Here is a 21480-nt window from a genome sequence, read left to right as displayed (position 1 = left end):
AACGGTTAAAATAAAGTGGGCTCGTTCCGACCTTTCCGAAGGCCTTTCATCGAGAAAGAACTTCCAAAACAATAGAGTCCAGCCAGAGATGTTTACAGAGCCCTGACCTTTCAGCGTATGTTTGTTCACACTTGTGTCAATCAACAAATTGAGGTCACCAGGCATTCGGTGCGCCCCCCCCAGAAATATTGTTATATAGGGGTTCCGGCGCGGGATTGAGAGTGGTGCTGTATATCACTCAGAAAGTGTCCCACGCCCGATGGATTGGCGAGAGTTAGCAATACTGGAGGACGGGGCCTGAGCCTGGGAGCAGTGGATGAGCCTGTTTGTGCAGGTGCTGACCCCTCGAGTGACCTCTGCCTTTACTAACTGCACCTCCGTTGCCTGCAGGTAGAACGTGTCTTCATGTAGCGACACTCACAAAGGACCAGGAGATCATCGAGCTGCTGCTGCAGAAGGGAAGCCAGATTGATGCACAGGTAAAGCCACAAGCTTTCGCATCTCTCTCCTGAGAGGCAGTGGGATCACCTCACAAACCGTGCCGTCACCTCCTCTGTTCCCAGCTCCACATCGCTCTTTCTCTCCTCTCTCCCTCTCTCCCCCGCTCGCTCCCTCTCCCCCCCGCTCGCTCCCTCTCTCCCCCGCTCGCTCCCTCTCTCCCCCGCTCGCTCCCTCTCTCCCCCGCCCGCTCCCTCTCTCCCCCGCTCGCTCCCTCTTTCCCCCTCTCGCTCCCTCTCCCCCCCCCGCTCGCTCCCTCTTTCCCCCTCTCCCCCGCTCGCTCCCCCTCTCCCCCGCTCGCTCCCTCTCTCCCCCGCCCGCTCCCTCTCTCCCCCGCCCGCTCCCTCTCTCCCCCGCTCGCTCCCTCTCTCCCCCGCTCGCTCCCTCTCTCCCCCGCTCGCTCCCCCTCTCCCCCGCTCGCTCCCTCTCTCCCCCGCTCGCTCCCTCTCTCCCCCGCTCGCTCCCTCTCTCCCCGCTCGCTCCCTCTCTCCCCCGCTCGCTCCCTCTCTCCCCCGCTCGCTCCCTCTCTCCCCCGCTCGCTCCCTCTCTCCCCCGCCCGCTCCCTCTCTCCCCCGCTCGCTCCCTCTTTCCCCCTCTCGCTCCCTCTCCCCCCCGCTCGCTCCCTCTTTCCCCCTCTCCCCCGCTCGCTCCCCCTCTCCCCCGCTCGCTCCCTCTCTCCCCCGCCCGCTCCCTCTCTCCCCCGCCCGCTCCCTCTCTCCCCCGCTCGCTCCCTCTCTCCCCCGCTCGCTCCCTCTCTCCCCCGCTCGCTCCCCCTCTCCCCCGCTCGCTCCCTCTCTCCCCCGCTCGCTCCCTCTCTCCCCCGCTCGCTCCCTCTCTCCCCCGCTCGCTCCCTCTCTCCCCCGCTCCCTCCCTCTCTCCCCCGCTCCCTCTCTCCCCCCCCGCTCGCTCCCTCTCTCCCCCGCTCGCTCCCTCTCTCCCCCGCTCGCTCCCTCTCTCCCCCGCTCGCTCCCCCTCTCCCCCGCTCGCTCCCTCTCTCCCCCGCTCGCTCCCTCTCTCCCCCGCTCGCTCCCTCTCTCCCCCGCTCGCTCCCTCTCTCCCCCGCTCGCTCCCCCTCTCCCCCGCTCGCTCCCTCTCTCCCCCGCTCGCTCCCTCTCTCCCCCGCTCGCTCCCCTCTCTCCCCCGCTCGCTCCCTCTCTCCCCCGCTCGCTCCCTCTCTCCCCCGCTCGCTCCCTCTCTCCCCCGCTCGCTCCCTCTCTCCCCCGCTCGCTCCCTCTCTCCCCCGCTCGCTCCCTCTCTCCCCCGCTCGCTCCCTCTCTCCCCCGCTCGCTCCCTCTCTCCCCCGCTCGCTCCCTCTCTCCCCCGCTCGCTCCCTCTCTCCCCCGCTCGCTCCCTCTCTCCCCCGCTCGCTCCCTCTCTCCCCCGCTCGCTCCCTCTCTCCCCCGCTCGCTCCCTCTCTCCCCCGCTCGCTCCCTCTCTCCCCCGCTCGCTCCCTCTCTCCCCCGCTCGCTCCCTCTCTCCCCCGCTCGCTCCCTCTCTCCCCCGCTCGCTCCCTCTCTCCCCCGCTCGCTCCCTCTCTCCCCCGCTCGCTCCCTCTCTCCCCCGCTCGCTCCCTCTCTCCCCCCCCCGCTCGCTCCCTCTCTCCCCCGCTCTCTCCCCCCGCTCGCTCCCCCTCTCCCCCTCTCTCCCCCGCTCGCTCCCTCTCCCCCCCCCCGCTCGCTCCCCTCGCTCGCGCCCCTTCCTTTCTCTGCGTCCCCCTCTCTCTCTCTCTCCCCCCACTAACTGTGCTGTGTTGCAGGACGGTACGAGTGGGAAGACGAGCCTGCACATGTCGGTGGAGGTTGGTGAGCCAGCGCTGGTGCAGTTTATGCTGAGGAGGGGAGCCAGTGTTGATGCGACCATGTACAATGGGTGCACGGCACTGCACTTGGCAGTGGGCCGATGGGACACCCAGATTGCAGACATCCTGTGCCAGGCCGGGGCCGATACCCTGCTGCCCAATGTGGAGGGCGACACTGCGCAGGACCTGGCCAGTGGCAACATCGATGTGAGTACGGCAAACCTAACCCGGCAAATAACTGCTGAGAGAGGCGGAGAACCATTCGAAAACCAGGAGCATCAGTTTAAGAATAGAGAGGGGTCAAAGAGAATGGGGACTGCACTGGAAAGGGTCAAGGTTCGGTGAGATAAGGGATTCGGAGCAAGTTAACTGGACAGAAAAATGTGTAAACAAAAACTTGCATTTATATAGTGTGATTTAAAAGCTGCATTAGAGGGAGCAGTGTGTGGTGATATACCACTGCAGGGAGCAGTGTGTGGTGATATACCACTGCAGGGAGCGGTGTGTGGTGATATACCACTGCAGGGAGCGGTGTGTGGTGATATACCACTGCAGGGAGCAGTGTGTGGTGATATACCACTGCAGGGAGCAGCGTGTGGTGATATACCACTGCAGGGAGCGGTGTGTAGTGATATACCACTGCAGGGAGCGGTGTGTGGTGATATACCACTGCAGGGAGCGGTGTGTGGTGATATACCACTGCAGGGAGCGGTGTGTGGTGATATACCACTGCAGGGAGCGGTGTGTGGTGATATACCACTGCAGGGAGCAGTGTGTGGTGATATACCACTGCAGGGAGCAGCGTGTGGTGATATACCACTGCAGGGAGCGGTGTGTAGTGATATACCACTGCAGGGAGCGGTGTGTGGTGATATACCACTGCAGGGAGCGGTGTGTGGTGATATACCACTGCAGGGAGCGGTGTGTGGTGATATACCACTGCAGGGAGCGGTGTGTGGTGATATACCACTGCAGGGAGCGGTGTGTGGTGATATACCACTGCAGGGAGCGGTGTGTGGTGATATACCACTGCAGGGAGCAGTGTGTGGTGATATACCACTGCAGGGAGCAGTGTGTGGTGATATACCACTGCAGGGAGCAGCGTGTGGTGATATACCACTGCAGGGAGCGGTGTGTAGTGATATACCACTGCAGGGAGCGGTGTGTGGTGATATACCACTGCAGGGAGCGGTGTGTGGTGATATACCACTGCAGGGAGCGGTGTGTGGTGATATACCACTGCAGGGAGCGGTGTGTGGTGATATACCACTGCAGGGAGCGGTGTGTGGTGATATACCACTGCAGGGAGCGGTGTGTGGTGATATACCACTGCAGGGAGCGGTGTGCAGCGGTATACCACTGCAGGGAGCGGTGTGCGGCGGTATACCACTGCAGGGAGCGGTGTGTGGTGATATACCACTGCAGGGAGCGGCGTGCGGTGATATACCACTGCAGGGAGCGGCGTGCGGTGATATACCACTGCAGGGAGCGGTGTGCGGCGGTATACCACTGCAGGGAGCGGTGTGCGGCGGTATACCACTGCAGGGAGCGGTGTGCGGCGGTATACCACTGCAGGGAGCAGCGTGCGGTGATATACCACTGCAGGGAGCGGTGTGCGGCGGTATACCACTGCAGGGAGCGGTGTGTGGTGATATACCACTGCAGGGAGCGGTGTGTGGTGATATACCACTGCAGGGAGCGGTGTGTGGTGATATACCACTGCAGGGAGCGGTGTGTGGTGATATACCACTGCAGGGAGCGGTGTGTGGTGATATACCACTGCAGGGAGCAGCGTGTGGTGATATACCACTGCAGGGAGCGGCGTGTGGTGATATACCACTGCAGGGAGCGGTGTGTGGTGATATACCACTGCAGGGAGCGGCGTGTGGTGATATACCACTGCAGGGAGCGGTGTGTGGTGATATACCACTGCAGGGAGGTGATATACCACTGCAGGGAGCGGTGTGTGGTGATATACCACTGCAGGGAGCAGCGTGTGGTGATATACCACTGCAGGGAGCAGTGTGTGGTGATATACCACTGCAGGGACCAGCGTGTGGTGATATACCACTGCAGGGAGCAGTGTGTGGTGATATACCACTGCAGGGACCAGCGTGTGGTGATATACCACTGCAGGGAGCAGTGTGTGGTGATATACCACTGCAGGGACCAGCGTGTGGTGATATACCACTGCAGGGAGCGGTGTGTGGTGATATACCACTGCAGGGACCAGCGCGTGCTGCTGCAGGAGGGCGACGGCTGTGAAGCCAGGTCACTGATTGCAGTGCGGGCAGGCACAGCGGGAGGGGCGAAGGAACGGCAAGAGTCTGTAGAGGGAAGTGACTGGGGCCCAGGAGAGGCGCGAATCTGTGGCCCAGGAGAGGCGAGGGCCCAGGGGCAGCACGGGCCCAGCCCACACTGCGATATGTGTGCGCTCAGTCCGTGCAGCACAGCTGGTCTCCAGTCATCTTGGTTAACCCTTGCCACTGGACCAAGACCTAGCTCTGTCAAGCCCATGTGGTGGCTGGTATACAACAGCCACCCCACGTTAAAACAATCCACGCACAGACATCTTCCACCCGCCAAGATGTAGTTTGGGATAGAAACATAGAAAATAGGTGCAGGAGTAGGCCATTCGACCCTTCGAGCCTGCACCGCCATTCAATGAGTTCATGGCTGAACATGCAACTTCAGTACCCCCTTCCTGCTTTCTCGCCATACCCCTTGATCCCCCGAGTAGTAAGGACCTCGTCTAACTCCTTTTTGAATATATTTAGTGAATTGGCCTCAACTACTTTCTGTGGTAGAGAATTCCCCAGGTTCACCACTCTCTGGGTGAAGAAGTTTCTCCTCATCTCGGTCCTAAATGGCTTACCCCTTATCCTTAGACTGTGACCCCTGGTTCTGGACTTCCCCAACATTGGGAACATTCTTCCTGCATCTAACCTGTCTGAACCCATCAGAATTTTAAACGTTTCTATGAGGTCCCCTCTCATTCTTCTGAACTCCAGTGAATACAAGCCCAGTTGATCCAGTCTTTCTTGATATCTCAGTCCTGCCATCCCAGGAATCAGTCTGGTGAATCTTCGCTGCACTCCCTCAATAGCAAGAATGTCCTTCCTCAGGTTAGGAGACCAAAACTGTACACAATACTCCAGGTGTGGCCTCACCAAGGCCCTGTACAACTGCAGCAACACCTCCCTGCCCCTGTACTCAAATCCCCTCGCTATGAAGGCCAACATGCCATTTGCTTTCTTAACCGCCTGCTGTACCTGCATGCCAACCTTCAATGACTGATGTACCATGACACCCAGGTCTCTTTGCACCTTCCCTTTTCCTAATCTGTCACCATTTGGATAATATTCTGTCTCTCTGTTTTTACCACCAAAGTGGATAACCTCACATTTATCCACATTATACTTCATCTGCCATGCATTTGCCCACTCACCTAACCTATCCAAGTCACTCTGCAGCCTCACAGCATCCTCCTCGCAGCACACACTGCCACCCAACGTAGTGTCATCCGCAAATTTGGAGATACTACATTTAATCCCGTCGTCTAAATCATTAATGTACAATGTAAACAGCTGGGGCCCCAGCACAGAACCTTGCGGTACCCCACTAGTCACTGCCTGCCATTCTGAAAAGTACCCATTTACTCCTACTCTTTGCTTCCTGTCTGACAACCAGTTCTCAATCCATGTCAGCACACTACCCCCAATCCCATGTGCTTTAACTTTGCACATTAATCTCTTGTGTGGGACCTTGTCGAAAGCCTTCTGAAAGTCCAAATACACCACATCAACTGGTTCTCCCTTGTCCACTCTACTGGAAACATCCTCAAAAAATTCCAGAAGATTTGTCAAGATCTGGAATATTAGGTCCTTCACTGAAACACCTGTGAACTCATCCCTTTTTGGCGTGGAAGCAAGTCATCCTCGCTTCGAGGCACTGCCTATGATGATGATTAATGCAGTGGGGAGTGTGTGGGGGAGATACTGAGCTGTGGGGAGTGAGCGGGGGAGATACTGAGCTGTGGGGAGTGTATGGTGAGATACTGAGATGTGGGGGGGATACTGGGCTGTGGGGAATGTGCGGGGGAGGGAGATACTGGGCTGTGGGGAGTGTGCGGGGGAGGGAGATACTGGGCTGTGGGGAGTGTGTGGTGAGATACTGAGATGTGGGGGGGGATACTGGGCTGTGGGGCGTGTGTGGTGAGATACTGAGATGTGGGGGGGGATACTGGGCTGTGGGGAGTGTGTGGTGAGATACTGGGCTATGGGGAGTGTGTGGTGAGATACTGAGATGTGGGGGGGATACTGAGCTGTGGGGAGTGTGTGGGGGGAGATACTGGGCTGTGGGGAGTGTGTGGGGGGAGATACTGGGCTGTGGGGAGTGTGTGGGGGGAGATACTGAGCTGTGGGGAGTGTGTGGGGGGAGATACTGAGCTGTGGGGAGTGTGTGGGGAGAGACTGAGCTGTGGGGAGTGTGTGGGGAGATACTGAGCTGTGGGGAGTGTGTGTGGGGAGATACTGGGCTGTGGGGAGATACTGGGCTGTGGGGAGATACTGAGCTGTGGGGAGTGTGTGGGGGGAGATACTGGGCTGTGGGGAGTGTGTGGGGGGAGATACTGGGCTGTGGTGAGATACTGAGATGTGGGGGAGATACTGGGCTGTGGGGAGTGTGTGGGGGGGAGATACTGGGCTGTGGGGAGTGTGTGGGGGGGAGATACTGGGCTGTGGGGAGTGTGTGGGGGGGAGATACTGGGCTGTGGGGAGTGTGTGGGGAGATACTGAGCTGTGGGGAGTGTGTGGGGGGAGATACTGGGCTGTGGGGAGTGTGGGGGGAGATACTGAGCTGTGGGGAGTGTGTGGGGTGAGATACTGGGCTGTGGGGAGTGTGGGGGGAGATACTGAGCTGTGGGGAGTGTGTGGGGGGAGATACTGGGCTGTGGGGAGTGTGGGGGGAGATACTGAGCTGTGGGGAGTGTGTGGGGGGAGATGCTGGGCTGTGGGGAGTGTGTGGTGAGATACTGAGCTGTGGGGTGAGATACTGAGCTGTGGGGAGTGTGGGGGGAGATACTGGGCTGTGGGGAGTGTGTGGGGTGAGATACTGGGCTGTGGGGAGTGTGTGGGGTGAGATACTGAGCTGTGGGGAGTTTGTGGGGGGAGATACTGAGCTGTGGGGAGTGTGGGGGGAGATAATAGGCTGTGGGGAGTGTGTGGGGGGAGATACTGGGCTGTGGGGAGTGTGTGGGGTGAGATACTGAGCTGTGGGGAGTGTGGGGGGGAGATACTCGGCTGTGGGGAGTGTGTGGGGGAGATACTGGGCTGTGGGGAGTGTGTGGGGTGAGATACTGAGCTGTGGGGAGTGTGTGGGGGGAGATACTGAGCTGTGGGGAGTGTGTGGGGGGAGATACTGGGCTGTGGGGAGTGTGTGGGGGAGATACTGAGCTGTGGGGAGTGTGTGGGGGGAGATACTGGGCTGTGGGGAGTGTGTGGGGGAGATACTGGGCTGTGGGGAGTGTGTGGGGGAGGTACTGGGCTGTGGGGAGTGTGTGGGGGGAGATACTGAGCTGTGGGGAGTGTGTGGGGGAGATACTGGGCTGTGGGGAGTGTGTGGGGGGAGATACTGAGCTGTGGGGAGTGTGTGGGGGAGATACTGGGCTGTGGGGTGTGTGTGGGGGAGATACTGGGCTGTGGGGAGTGTGTGGGGGAGATACTGGGCTGTGGGGTGTGTGTGGGGGGAGATACTGAGCTGTGGGGAGTGTGTGGGGGGAGATACTGAGCTGTGGGGAGTGTGTGGGGGAGATACTGGGCTGTGGGGAGTGTGTGGGGGGAGATACTGAGCTGTGGGGAGTGTGTGGGGGAGATACTGGGCTGTGGGGTGTGTGTGGGGGGAAATACTGAGCTGTGGGGAGTGTGTGGGGGGAGATACTGAGCTGTGGGGAGTGTGTGGGGGAGATACTGGGCTGTGGGGAGTGTGTGGGGGGAGATACTGAGCTGTGGGAAGTGTGTGGGGGAGATACTGAGCTGTGGGGAGAGCGCGGGGGGGAGATACTGAGCTGTGGGGAGTGTGTGGTGTGAGATACTGGGCTGTGGGGAGTGTGTGGGGTGAGATACTGGGCTGTGGGGAGTGTGTGGGGGGAGATACTGAGCTGTGGGGAGTGTGTGGGGGAGATACTGGGCTGTGGGGAGTGTGTGGGGGAGATACTGGGCTGTGGGGAGTGTGTGGGGGAGATACTGGGCTGTGGGGAGTGTGGGGGGAGATACTGGGCTGTGGGGAGAGCGCGGGGGAGATACTGAGCTGTGGGGAGTGTGTGGGGGAGATACTGGGCTGTGGGGAGTGTGTGGGGGGAGATACTGAGCTGTGGGGAGTATGTGGGGGAGATACTGGGCTGTGGGGTGTGTGTGGGGGGAGATACTGAGCTGTGGGGAGTGTGTGGGGGGAGATACTGGGCTGTGGGGAGTGTGTGGGGGAGATACTGGGCTGTGGGGAGAGCGCGGGGGAGATACTGAGCTGTGGGAAGTGTGTGGGGGAGATACTGAGCTGTGGGGAGAGCGCGGGGGGGAGAAACTGAGCTGTGGGGAGTGTGTGGGGGAGATACTGGGCTGTGGGGAGTGTGGGGGAGATACTGGGCTGTGGGGAGTGTGTGGGGTGAGATACTGAGCTGTGGGGAGTGTGTGGGGTGAGATACTGGGCTGTGGGGAGTGTGTGGGGTGAGATACTGGGCTGTGGGGAGTGTGTGGGGGGAGATACTGAGCTGTGGGGAGTGTGTGGGGGAGATACTCGGCTGTGGGGAGTGTGTGGGGGGAGATACTGAGCTGTGGGGAGTGTGTGGGGGGAGATACTGAGCTGTGGGGAGTGTGTGGGGGGAGATACTGAGCTGTGGGGTGTGTGTGGGGGGAGATACTGGGCTGTGGGGAGTGTGTGGGGGGAGATACTGAGCTGTGGGGAGTGTGTGGGGGGAGATACTGAGCTGTGGGGAGAGCGCGGGGGGGAATGGGTTAGGTTTTGGAATGCTCGAGCAGGGAGATGGCACGGATACGATGGGCCGAATGACCACCTCCGCTGTAAGCTGCTGTGGGTTTTATTGGGGGTGAGAAAGGTGTGCCTGACAACCCCTTTGCTCCCATATTTTTATTGTTCCTCTGGGATTGGAACCCTGCAGCACCGGGAACTTCAATATCTGGGTCCAGAATTCCCTTCCTCACCAAGGTCTGGGGGTGTCCCTGACCTGTGGCCTTCGTTCCATGGCCTTTGTGTTGTGATGAAAGTTTATTTTGCAATTCCCATCTCTGACCGTAATCCTAGGAGGAGGCCATTCAGCCCATCATGCCAGCGTCGGCTCGCTGAAAGGGCTCTCCAGTTCCTCCCACTTCCCCTGCTCTTTCCCCACAGCCCCACAATTTCTCCCTTAAACTATTTATCCAATTCTCTTTTGTAAGTTATTATTGAATCTGCTTGCACTGACCTTTCAAGCAGTGCATTCCAGATCACAACAACAACAATGTGTACTTATATAGCACCTGTACCGTGCTAAAACGTGCCAAGGGGTTTCACAGGAGAATTATGACAAAAAATTTGACACTGAGCCACGTAAGGAGATATTAGGATCAGTGAGATCAAAGAGATAGGTTTCAGGAGGAAAGAGGTTTAGGGAGGGAGTTCCAGAGCTTGGGGCCCAGGCAACAGAAGGCACGGCCACCGATGGTGGAGCGATTATAATCAGGGTTGCTCAGGAGGGCTGAATTAAAGGAGTGCAGACATCTCGGGGGGGCTGGAGGAGATTACAGAGATAGGGAGGGGGCGCGAGGGCCATGGAGGGATTTGAAAACAAGGATGAGAATTTTGAAATCGAAGTGTTGCTTAACCAGGAGCCAATGTAGGTCAGCGAGCTCAGGGGGTGATGGGTGAGTGAGACTCGGTACGAGTTAGAATAAGGGCAGCCGAGTTTTGGATCACCTCTAGTTTACGTTGGGTAGAATGTGGGAGGCCAGCCAGGAGTACGTTGGAATAGTCAAGTCTGGAGGTAACAAAGGCAGGGATGAGGGCTTCAGCAGCGGAAGAGCTGAGGCAGGGGGCGGAGACGGGCGATGTTACGGAGGTGGAAATAGGCGATCTTAGTTATGCTGTGGATATGTGGTCGGAAGCTCATTTCAAGGTCAAATATGACACCAAGGTTGTGAACAGTCTGGTTCAGCCTCAGACAGGAGTTGGGGAGAGGGATGGGGTCAGTGTCTAGGGAACGGAGTTTGTGGTGGGAACTGAAAACAATGGCTTCGGTCTTCCCAATATTTAATTGCAGAAAATTTCTGCTCATCCAGACCTGGATGTGGGACAATCAGTCTGATAATTTCGAGACCGAGGAGGGGTCGAGGGGTAGTGAGGTAGAGTTGGGTGTCGTCAGCGTACATGTGGAAACTGACGCTGTGTTTTCGGATGATGTCACCGAGGGGCAACATGTAGATGAGAAATAGGAGGGGACCAGGGATAGATCCTTGGGGGATACCAGAGGTAACGATGTGGGAGTGGGAAGAGAAGCGGTTGCAGGAGATTCTCGGGCTACGATTCGATGGATAAGAATGGAACCAGGCGAGTGCAGTCCCACCCAGCTGGACGATGGTGGAGAGATGTTGGAGGAGGGTGGAGTGATCAACCGTGTCACAGGCTACAGACAGGTCCAGGAGGACGAGGAGTGATAGTTTACCTTTGTCACACTCACAAAGGATGTCATTTGTGACTTTGATGAGAGCCGTTTGGTCCTGTGGCAGGGACGGAAACCGGATTGGAGAGATTCAAACATGGAATTGTGGGGAAGGTGGGCACGGATTTGGGGGGCAACAACATACAAGAACATAAGAAATAGGAGCAGGAGTCGGCCATTCGGCCCCTCGAGCCTGCTCCACCATTTAATAAGACCATGGCTGATCTGATCATGGACTCAGCTCCACTTCCCTGCCCGCTCCCCATAACCCCTTACTCCCTTATCGCTCAAAAATCTGTCTATCTCCACCTTAAATATATTTAATGTCCCAGCCTCCACAGCTCTCTGGGGCAGAGAATTCCACAGATTTACAGCCCTCTGAGAGAAGAAATTCCTCCTCATCTCAGTTTTAAATGGGCGGCCCCTTATTCTGAGGCTATGTCCCCTAGTTTTAGTTTCCCCAATCAGTGAAAATATCCACCCTGTTGAGTCCCCTCATTATCTTCTATGTTTCAATAAGATCACCTCTCTTTATTATGAACTCCAATATGTATAGCCTCAACCAATCTTCATAAGTCCACCCCCTCATCTCCGGAATCAACCGAGTGAACCTTCTCTGAACAGTCTCCAATGCAAGTGTATCCCATCTACACGTTAAAAAACTTTGGAGAGGAAAGGGAGGTTGGAGATGGGACGGTAGTTTGCAAGGACGGAGGGGTCAAGGGTTGTATTTTTGAGGAGAGAATTTACCTTAGCCAATTCACCCCTCACATCTATGTAATTGGCTTTGTTTAAGTTTAAGACTAGTGTCGGACTTAAGTACTTCACTCTGAAACCCAATGTGAAATTATATCATATTATGATCGCTCTTCTCCAGAGGATCCTTTAATATGAGACTTCTAATTATCTCTGTCTCATTACACTTCTCCAGACTCTCTACAGAACTGAAGTTCCCTATCCCTGCCAATCTCCTCTCGCCCTCTACAAAGGTTCTGTCTAATATGCTGTTTCTCTCTCCATGCAGATCCTCGCCTTGTTTCCGTTTGACGATATTAAGTTGATGGGGAGGCCGGTAACACGTTCTGAATTTTAATGGACCATTGGAGGCTAAACAAGAGAAATGGGGAGAGGGAGATCGAGAAGGCGAGAAAGGTCTTCAGGACAGACGCACACTGCTTCACAAGCTCATCAAAGACTTTGGTCAAGCATTGGCCAATCTCTTGTCATGAGGAAGTCAATGAGCCAACCAAGAGGTCATGACCTCTTCGCCCCCAATCTTTGGATGCTTTCCTTTCAATACTGGATGAATCTCCCAAACCCACTGCTTCACACAATTTCAGGACAATACAAGAGAAAGGAATGACTTGTATTTCTAAAAGTGCCTGTTACGGCCTCAGGATGTTCTAAAGCGCTTTATAGCCAACTTTTTTGGCGTGTAGTCACTGTTGTAATGTAGGAAACGCAGCAGCCAATTTGCGCACAGCAAGCTCCCCCAAACAACAATGTGATAATAACCAGATATTCTGTTTTTTGTAATGCTGTTTGAGGGATAAATATTGGCCCAGAACACTGGGTAAAACTTGCCTGCTCTTCTTCCAATCGTGCCATGGAATCGTCTACATCCAGCTGAGAGAGCAGACGGGGCTTCGGTTCAACGTCTCATCCGAGAGTCGGCAACTCCCACAATGCAGTGCTCCCTCAGTACTGCCCCTGCAACAGTGCGGCACTCCCTCAGTCCTGCCCCTCCGACAGTGCAGCGCTCCCTCAGTACTGCCCCTCCGACAGTGCAGCACTCCCTCAGTACTGCCCCTCCGACAGTGCGGCACTCCCTCAGTCCTGCCCCTCCGACAGTGCGGCGCTCCCTCAGTCCTGCCCCTCCGACAGTGCAGCGCTCCCTCAGTCCTGCCCCTCCGACAGTGCAGCGCTCCCTCAGTCCTGCCCCTCCGACAGTGCAGCGCTCCCTCAGTCCTGCCCCTCCGACAGTGCAGCGCTCCCTCAGTCCTGCCCCTCCGACAGTGCAGCGCTCCCTCAGTACTGCCCCTCCGACAGTGCAGCGCTCCCTCAGTCCTGCCCCTCCGACAGTGCAGCGCTCCCTCAGTACTGCACTGGAGTGTCAGCCTGAATTATGGGCTCGAGTCTGAGAGTGGGAGCCCAGGACCTGCTGACTGGCAGGCGAGAGTACGACCCACTGAGGCAGGGTAGTGTCTGGGGAGCACATGCTGAGAATGAAATGGCTGCTGCATTGGCCTTGGCATGCTGAGGCCTTGGTAAATAGGATGGGTTTTATTTATTTGGAGGGGGTTGAGTAGCATTGTGTTGGAACTGTTGGTTGCTGAGGGGAGGATCTTGCTTTCTACTCTCTGCTGCCTGGTACTTGCGGAAAACAGACACTGGGATAAAGTGGGATGGACTTTGTTCATTCCCAATGTTTGCTGAGCTTATTCACACAGGGAGTTTAACAATAAAGGTTATTCAACTGCGACCCACGGGAATGGGTTTCAGTTTGTCACTTGGTTCCAGGTGACCCCCCTCCCCCTCCCTTGCCCCCCCCCCCCCCCACCCCCACCCCCCAAAAGAGACCGGTGACAGTCTGGTGTTGCACAGCCAGTATTGGCCCGAGCACGACCTGGGAATTCGTGTCTCTTACACTGGGACTGAAGTATACCAGAGTCTCACCTACACTCCCAGGCCTAGGGATCTCCCACCCGCACTCCCAGGCCTGGGGATCTCCCACCCGCACTCCCAGGCCTAGGGATCTCCCACCCGCACTCCCAGGCCTGGGGATCTCCCACCCGCACTCCCAGGCCTAGGGATCTCCCACCCGCACTCCCCGGCCTGGGGCCCAGGGATCTCCCACCTACACTCCCAGGCCTGAGGCTTAGGGATCTCCCACCCACACTCCCAGGCCTAGGGATCTCCCACCCGCACTCCCAGGCCTAGGGATCTCCCACCCGCACTCCCAGGCCTGGGGATCTCCCACCCGCACTCCCAGGCCTAGGGATCTCCCACCCGCACTCCCCGGCCTGGGGCCCAGGGATCTCCCACCTACACTCCCAGGCCTGAGGCTTAGGGATCTCCCACCCACACTCCCAGGCCTGGGGCCGAGGAACCTCTCACCAACACTCCCAGGCCTGGAGCCGAGGGACCTCTCGCCCACACTCCCAGGCCTGGGGATCTCCCACCCACACTCCCAGGCCTGGGGCCTAGGGATCTCCCACCCACACTCCCAGGTCTGGGGATCGCCCACCCGCACTTGCAGGCCTGGGGCCGAGGGGCATCTCATCCACACTTCCAGGCCTGAGGCCTAGCGATCTCCCACCCACACTTGCAGGCCTGGGGCCTAGCGATCTCCCACCCACACTCCCTCGGCCTGGGGCCTAGCGATCTCCCACCCACACTTCCAGGCCTGGGGCCTATGGATCTCCCACCCATACTCCCAGGCCTGAGGCCTAGCGATCTCCCACCCACACTCGCAGGCCTGGGGCCTAGCGATCTCCCACCCACACTCCCTCGGCCTGGGGCCTAGCGATCTCCCACCCACACTCCCAGGTCTGGGGATCGGAGAGCCTTCTAGCCCCATTCCTGGAGATGGTGGGCGGGTAAGGGATTTGCCGCTCAGAGTCTGGAATCTGGGCCTGATGTCGGGGCGGGGAAGGGAAAGTGGAATGGAAATGGGGCATGTTGGGGCAAAACCCCAGGCTTCGAGCAAGGCCCAGAGATCTGTGTGTAAGTGAGCCCCAGGTAAGGGTGACGTTGAAGGGGAGTTCTGTGACTTTCTGACACAAGGTGCTCACAAAACAAAACAAGAAATGACTGGCCAAAGTGATGCCCTGCTGGGGCCTGTTGGCCGGGGGTGAGCTCTCGGGGCCTGAGCTGTACCGAGTGCTCCCTGGCGGGCTGCGAATCCCCCCTTTTCAACGGCGGTGGGTCAGACCGGCGGGACCTTCCCTTCCCCTCCACAGAGGGACTGGTTGGGCGGAGGTCGCACCATAATTTGGGGCGGGGTCAGTCGCCTGCCCTGTCTGCAAAGCCACAGTTACCATGGTAACCGAGGGACCGTGCATCGCCAACACGTGTGTCGCTGTCCCCCCTCCCACTGTCTCTCTCCGTCTCGCTCCCTCCAGCTCCCTCTCTCCGTCTCCCTCTCTCTCCGTCTCCTTCCCTCTCTCTCTCTCCGTCTCCTTCCCCCTCTCTCCGTCTCCTTCCCCCTCTCTCTCCGTCTCCTTCCCCCTCTCTCCGTCTCCTTCCCCCTCTCTCCGTCTCCTTCCCCCTCTCCGTCTCCTTCCCCCTCTCTCCGTCTCCTTCCCCCTCTCCGTCTCCTTCCCCCTCTCTCTCCGTCTCCTTCCCCCTCTCTCTCCGTCTCCTTCCCCCTCTCTCTCCGTCTCCTTCCCTCTCTCTCTCCGTCTCCTTCCTTCCCTCTCTCCGTCTCCTTCCCTCTCTCTGTCTCCTTCCCTCTCTCCGTCTCCTTCCCTCTCTCCGTCTTCTTCCCTCTCTCTCTCCGTCTCCTTCCCTCTCTCTCTCCGTCTCCTGCCCTCTCTCTCTCCGTCTCCTGCCCTCTCTCTCTCCGTCTCCTGCCCTCTCTCTCTCCGTCTCCTGCCCCCTCTCTCTCCGTCTCCTGCCCTCTCTCTCTCCGTCTCCTGCCCTCTCTCTCTCCGTCTCCTGCCCTCTCTCTCTCCGTCTCCTTCCCTCTCTCTCTCCGTCTCCTTCCCTCTCTCTCCGTCTCCTTCCCCCTCTCTCTCCGTCTCCTTCCCCCTCTCTCTCCGTCTCCTTCCCTCTCTCTCTCTCCATCTCCTTCCCTCTCTCGCCGTCTCATAAGAACATAAGAATTAGGAACAGGAGTAGGCCATCTAGCCCCTCGAGCCTGCTCCGCCATTCAATAAGATCATGGCTGATCTGGCCGTGGACCCAGCTCCACTTACCCGCCCTCTCCCCGTAACCCTTAATTCCCTTATTGGTTAAAAATCTATCTATTTGTGACTTGAATACATTCAATGAGCTAGCCTCAACTGCTTCCTTGGGCAGAGAATTCCACAGATTCACAACCCTCTGGGAGAAGAAATTCCTTCTCAACTCGGTTTTAAATTGGCTCCCCCGTATTTTGAGGCTGTGCCCCCTAGTTCTAGTCTCCCCGACCAGTGGAAACAACCTCTCTGCCTCGATCTTGTCTATCCCTTTCATTATTTTAAATGTTTCTATAAGATCAACCCTCATCCTTCTGAACTCCCAACGAGTAAAGACCCAGTCTACTCAATCTATCATCATAAGGTAACCCCCTCATCTCCGGAATCAGCCTAGTGAATCGTCTCTGTACCCCTCCAGAGCCAGTATATCTTTCCTTAAGTAAGGTGACCAAAACTGCACGCAGTACTCCAGGTGCGGCCTCACCAATACCCTATACAGTTGCAGCAGGACCTCCCTGCTTTTGTACTCCATCCCTCTCGCAATGAAGGCCAACATTCCATTCGCCTTCCTGATTACCTGCTGCACCTGCAAACTAACTTTTTGGGATTCATGCACAAGGAGGTACGCTCGCGGCCTTCCGCGAGAGGTGGGCACCGGAGGGACTGGAGTGCATCATCACGCCCGGCAACCAAATTTTAATTTGATTTTACGTTTTTAAGTTTAATTTGTTTTAATTGCCGGTGCTTTTAGTGTCCCCCTTCCCTTTTATAGGGGGCACTGGGGAAAATTGTGATTTTAGTGCCCAAAAAAAAAACAAAAAAAGAAAAACACAAAAAAAAAGGGCCTTGTAAATGTCTGGAGTGTCACCCAGGTCGGGTGGCACCGTTTAATGTTTTATGTTTTTGCAGGTGAACTCCAAAAAGAGTTTCATGCACAAGGACCCCCAGGTCCCTCTGCACCGCAGCATGTTGTAATTTCTCCCCATTCAAATAATAATCCCTTTTACTGTTTTTTTTCCCAAGGTGGATGACCTCACATTTTCCGACATTGTATTCCATCTGCCAAACCTTAGCCCATTCACTTAACCTATCCAAATCTCTTTGCAGCCTCTCTGTGTCCTCTACACAACCCGCTTTCCCACTAATCTTTGTGTCATCTGCAAATTTTGTTACACTACACTCTGTCCCCTCTTCCAGGTCATCTATGTATATTGTAAACAGTTGTGGTCCCAGCACCGATCCCTGTGGCACACCACTAACCACCGATTTCCAACCCGGAAAGGACCCATTTATCCCGACTCTGCTTTCTGTTAGCCAGCCAATTCTCTATCCATGCTAATACATTTCCTCTGACTCCGCGTACCTTTATCTTCTGCAGTAACCTTTTGTGTGGCACCTTATCGAATGCCTTTTGGAAATCTAAATACACCACATCCATCGGTACACCTCTATCCACCATGCTCGTTATATCAAAGAATTCCAGTAAATTAGTTAAACATGATTTCCCCTTCATGAATCCATGATGCGTCTGCTTGATTGCAGTATTCCTATCTTGATGTCCCGCTATTTCTTCCTTAATGATAGCTTCAAGCATTTTCCCCACCACAGATGTTAAACTAACCGGCCTATAGTTACCTGCCTTTTGTCTGCCCCCTTTTTTAAACAGAGGCGTTACATTAGCTGCTTTCCAATCCGCTGGTACCTCCCCAGAGTCCAGAGAATTTTGGTAGATTATAACGAATGCATCTGCTATAACTTCCACCATTTCTTTTAATACCCTGGGATGCATTTCATCAGGACCAGGGGACATGGCTACCTTGAGTCCCATTAGCCTGTCCAGCACTACCCCCCTGGTGATAGTGATTGTCTCAAGGTCCTCCCTTCCCACATTCCCGTGACCAGCAATTTTTGGCATGGTTTTTGTGTCTTCCACTGTGAAGACCGAAGCAAAATAATTGTTTAAGGTCTCAGCCATTTCCACATTTCCCATTATTAAATTCCCCTTCTCATCTTCTAAGGGACCAACATTTACTTTAGTCACTCTCTTCCGTTTTATATATCGGTAAAAGCTTTTACTATCTGTTTTTATGTTTTGCGCAAGTTTACTTTTGTAATCTATCTTTCCTTTCTTTATTGCTTTCTTAGTCATTCTTTGCTGTCGTTTAAAATTTTCTATTTTCCCACTAACCTTGGCCACCTGATACGCATTGGTTTTTAATTTGATACTCTCCTTTATTTCCTTGGTTATCAACGGCTGGTTATCCCTTCTCTTACCGCCCTTTTTCACTGGAATATATTTTTGTTGAGCACTTTGAAAGAGCTCCTTAAAAGTCCTCCACTGTTCCTCAATTGAGCCACCATTTAGTCTGTGTTTCCAGTCTACTTTAGCCAACTCTGCCCTCATCCCACTGTAGTCCCCTTTGTTTAAGCATAGTACGCTCGGTTGAGACACTAATTCCTCACCCTCAATCTGTATTACAAATTCAACCATACTGTGATCACTCATTCCGAGAGGATCTTTTACTAGGAGATCGTTTATTATTCCTGTCTCATTACACAGGAGCAGATCTAAGATAGCTTGCTCCCTTGTAGGCTCTGTAACATACTGTTCTAAGAAACAATCCCGTATGCATTCTATGAATTCCTCCTCCAGGCTACCCCGTGCGGTTTGATTTGACCAATCGATATGTAGGTTAAAATCCCCCATGACTACTGCCGTTCCTTTTTCACATGCCTCCATTATTCCCTTGATTATTGTCTGCCCCACCGTGAAGTTATTATTTGGGGGCCTATAAACTACACCCATCAGTGACTTTTTCCCCTTACTATCTCTAATCTCCATCCACAATGATTCAACATTTTGTTCATTGGAGCCAATATCATCTCTCACAACTGCCCTGATATCTTCCTTTATTAACAGAGCTACCTCACCTCCTTTCCCTTCTTGTCTAACTTTCCGAATTGTCAGATACCCCTGTATGTTTAATTCCCAGTCTTGGCCACCCTGCAACCACGTTTCTGTAATGGCCACCAAATCATACCCATTTGTAATGATTTGTGCCGTCAACTCATTTACTTTATTTCGAATGCTGCGTGCATCACCCTCCGTCTCCTTCCCTCTCTCTCCGTCTCCTTCCCTCTCACGCCGTCGCTCGCCCGCCCTCCCTCCCTCTCCCCCGCCCGCCCTCCCTCTCCCCCGCCCGCCCTCCCTCTCCCCCGCCCGCCCTCCCTCCCCCCCCCCGCCCTCCTTCCCTCCCCCCCCCGCCCTCCTTCCCTCCCTCCTTCCCTCCCTCTCCCCCGCCCTCCCTCCCTCCCTCCCTCCCTCCCTCCGGCGCCGTCACCCGCCCTCCCTGCTTCCCTGCCTCACTGTCAGGCCCCAGATAATGTATCGTCAACAGTTCTGGGCACCACAATGGTTCTCCAGTTCCATGGATAGTCTGGAGAAGTTGGGGTTGTTCTCCTGAGAGCAGAGGAGATTTGATTGAGGTGTTCAAAGTCATGAGGGGTCTGGACAGGGTAGAGAGAAACTGTTCCCATTGGCGGAAGGGTCGAGACCTAGAGGACACAGACTGAAGACACGATAACCAGAGGCGACATGTTGGGATGGCCACGAATTGTAATGCTGCTTCCTCACGCCGGTTAGCTCTCATTTTCACACGACTATATTTACCGAGGGCGATCATTCTCTGTGGTACATCATCATCATCATCATCATCATCATCATCATAGGCAGTCCCTCAGAATTGAGGAAGACTTGCTTCCACTCTTAAAGTGAGTTCGTTGGTGAGTCCAATATGAGAACCACAGACCCTGTCACAGGTGGGACAGACATTTGTCGGGGTAGGGGGTGGGTGGGACTGATTTACCGATCGCTCCTTCTGCTACCTGCGCTTGATCTCTTCACGCTCTCGGCGTTGAGACTCGAAGAGCTCAGCACCATCCCGGATGCACTTTCTCAACCTAGGGCGGTCTTTGGCCAGGGATTCCCAGGTGTCCGTGGTGATGTCGCACTTTACCAGGGAGGCTTTGAGGGTGTCCTTGTAGCATTTCCATTGGCCACCTTTGGCTCGTTTGCCGTGAAGGAGCTCCGCATAGAGCAGTTGCTTTGAGGATCCCGTATCTGGCATGTGGCCTGCCCAGCGGAGCTGATCGTGGTCAGTGCTTCAATGCTGGGGATGTTGGCCTGGGCGAGGACACTGATGTTGGTGTGCCTGTCCTCCCAGGGGATTTGCAGGATCTTGCGGAGACATCGTTGGTGATATATCTCCAGCAACTTGAGGTGTCTTCTGTACATCGTCCATGTATCTGAGCCATACAGGAGGGCAGGTATTACTACAGCCCTGTAGACCATGAGCTTGGTGGTAGGTTTGAGGGCCTGGTCTTCAAACACATTCTTCCTCAGGTAGCCAAAGGCTGCACTGGCGCACTGGAGGCGATGTTGAATCTCCGCATCAATGTCTGCCTTTGTTGATAAGAGGCTCCCGAGGTATGGGAAATGGTCCACGTTGTCGAGGGCCATGCCATGGGATCTTGATGACTGGGGGGCAGTGCTGTGCGGCGAGGACAGCCTGGTGGAGGACCTTTGTCTTATGGATGTTAAGCGTAAGGCCCATGCTTTCACATGCCTCGGTGAATACAGCGACTATATCCTGGAGTTCAGCCTCTGAATGTGCGCAGACGCAGGCATCATCCGCGTACCGCAGCTCAATGACAGAGGTTGGTGTTACATATGTAAACTTGTATATACCCTGTACAGCCACCAGAGGCACTCTGGAGACCTGCAATAAAAGACTACGGTCACACTTTGAGCTCACAGTATCCAGTCAGACTCTTCATACATAACAACTGGCGACGAGATACAGATAACGAACCCAACGATACAGAGAACAGTGGGCATCCTGGAGAAATTCTCGGAGGGAGATGATTGGGAAACCTTTGTGGATCTACTCGACCAATACTTCGTGGCCAACAAGCTGGAAGGAGAAGCGAATGCTGCCAAACGAAGGCCGATTTTTCTCACCGTCTGCGGGGCACCGACGTCATGAAAAATCTGCTTGCTCCAGCGAAATCCACAGAGAGATCGTACGATGATTTGTGCACACTGGTCCAGGAGTATCTGAAGCTGAAGGAAAGCGTTCTGATGGTGAGGTACTGGTTCTACACCTACAAAAAGGTCTGAAGGCCAGGAAGTGGCGAGTTATGTCGCCGAGCTAAGACGCCTTGCAGGACATTGCAAATTTGGAGAACATGCTCAAAGACATTTTCGTACTTGGCATTGGCTATGAAATGATACTTTGCAAACTTTTGACTGTAGAGATCCCAACCTTGAGTAAGGCCATAGCGATAGCCCAGGCGTTCATTGCCACCAGTGACAATACGAAGCAAATCTCTCAGCACACAAGTGCTGCTACAAGTACTGCGAACAAAGTGATGATGTTTTCAAATCGCAACGTACAGGGCAGGTCACACATGCCTGCAGCTGCACATCCGCAGATGTCTGAGTCCACTATCAAGGGCGATGAATGCAAGGCCATTAACACCTTGTTGGCGCTGCGGGGGTGATCATCGTTTCCATT

General features: G+C 55.4%; 1 protein-coding gene across 1 annotated transcript; it reads left to right on the top strand.

Annotated features, from left to right (window-relative positions):
* Nucleotides 1-390: 390 nt before the first annotated feature.
* Nucleotides 391-13485, top strand: LOC139245303 (NF-kappa-B inhibitor epsilon-like; the record flags this gene model as incomplete). Its single annotated transcript, XM_070871148.1, has 3 exons — nucleotides 391-479; nucleotides 2255-2503; nucleotides 12028-13485. Coding segments are annotated over 3 exons (407 nt in total), but the record flags the coding sequence as incomplete, so codon positions are not given.
* Nucleotides 13486-21480: the final 7995 nt, after the last annotated feature.

This window comes from Pristiophorus japonicus, unplaced genomic scaffold (assembly GCF_044704955.1).
Source record: "Pristiophorus japonicus isolate sPriJap1 unplaced genomic scaffold, sPriJap1.hap1 HAP1_SCAFFOLD_2161, whole genome shotgun sequence".
Lineage (NCBI taxonomy): Eukaryota > Metazoa > Chordata > Chondrichthyes > Pristiophoridae > Pristiophorus > Pristiophorus japonicus.
This window is presented reverse-complemented; position numbering and strand designations above follow the sequence as displayed.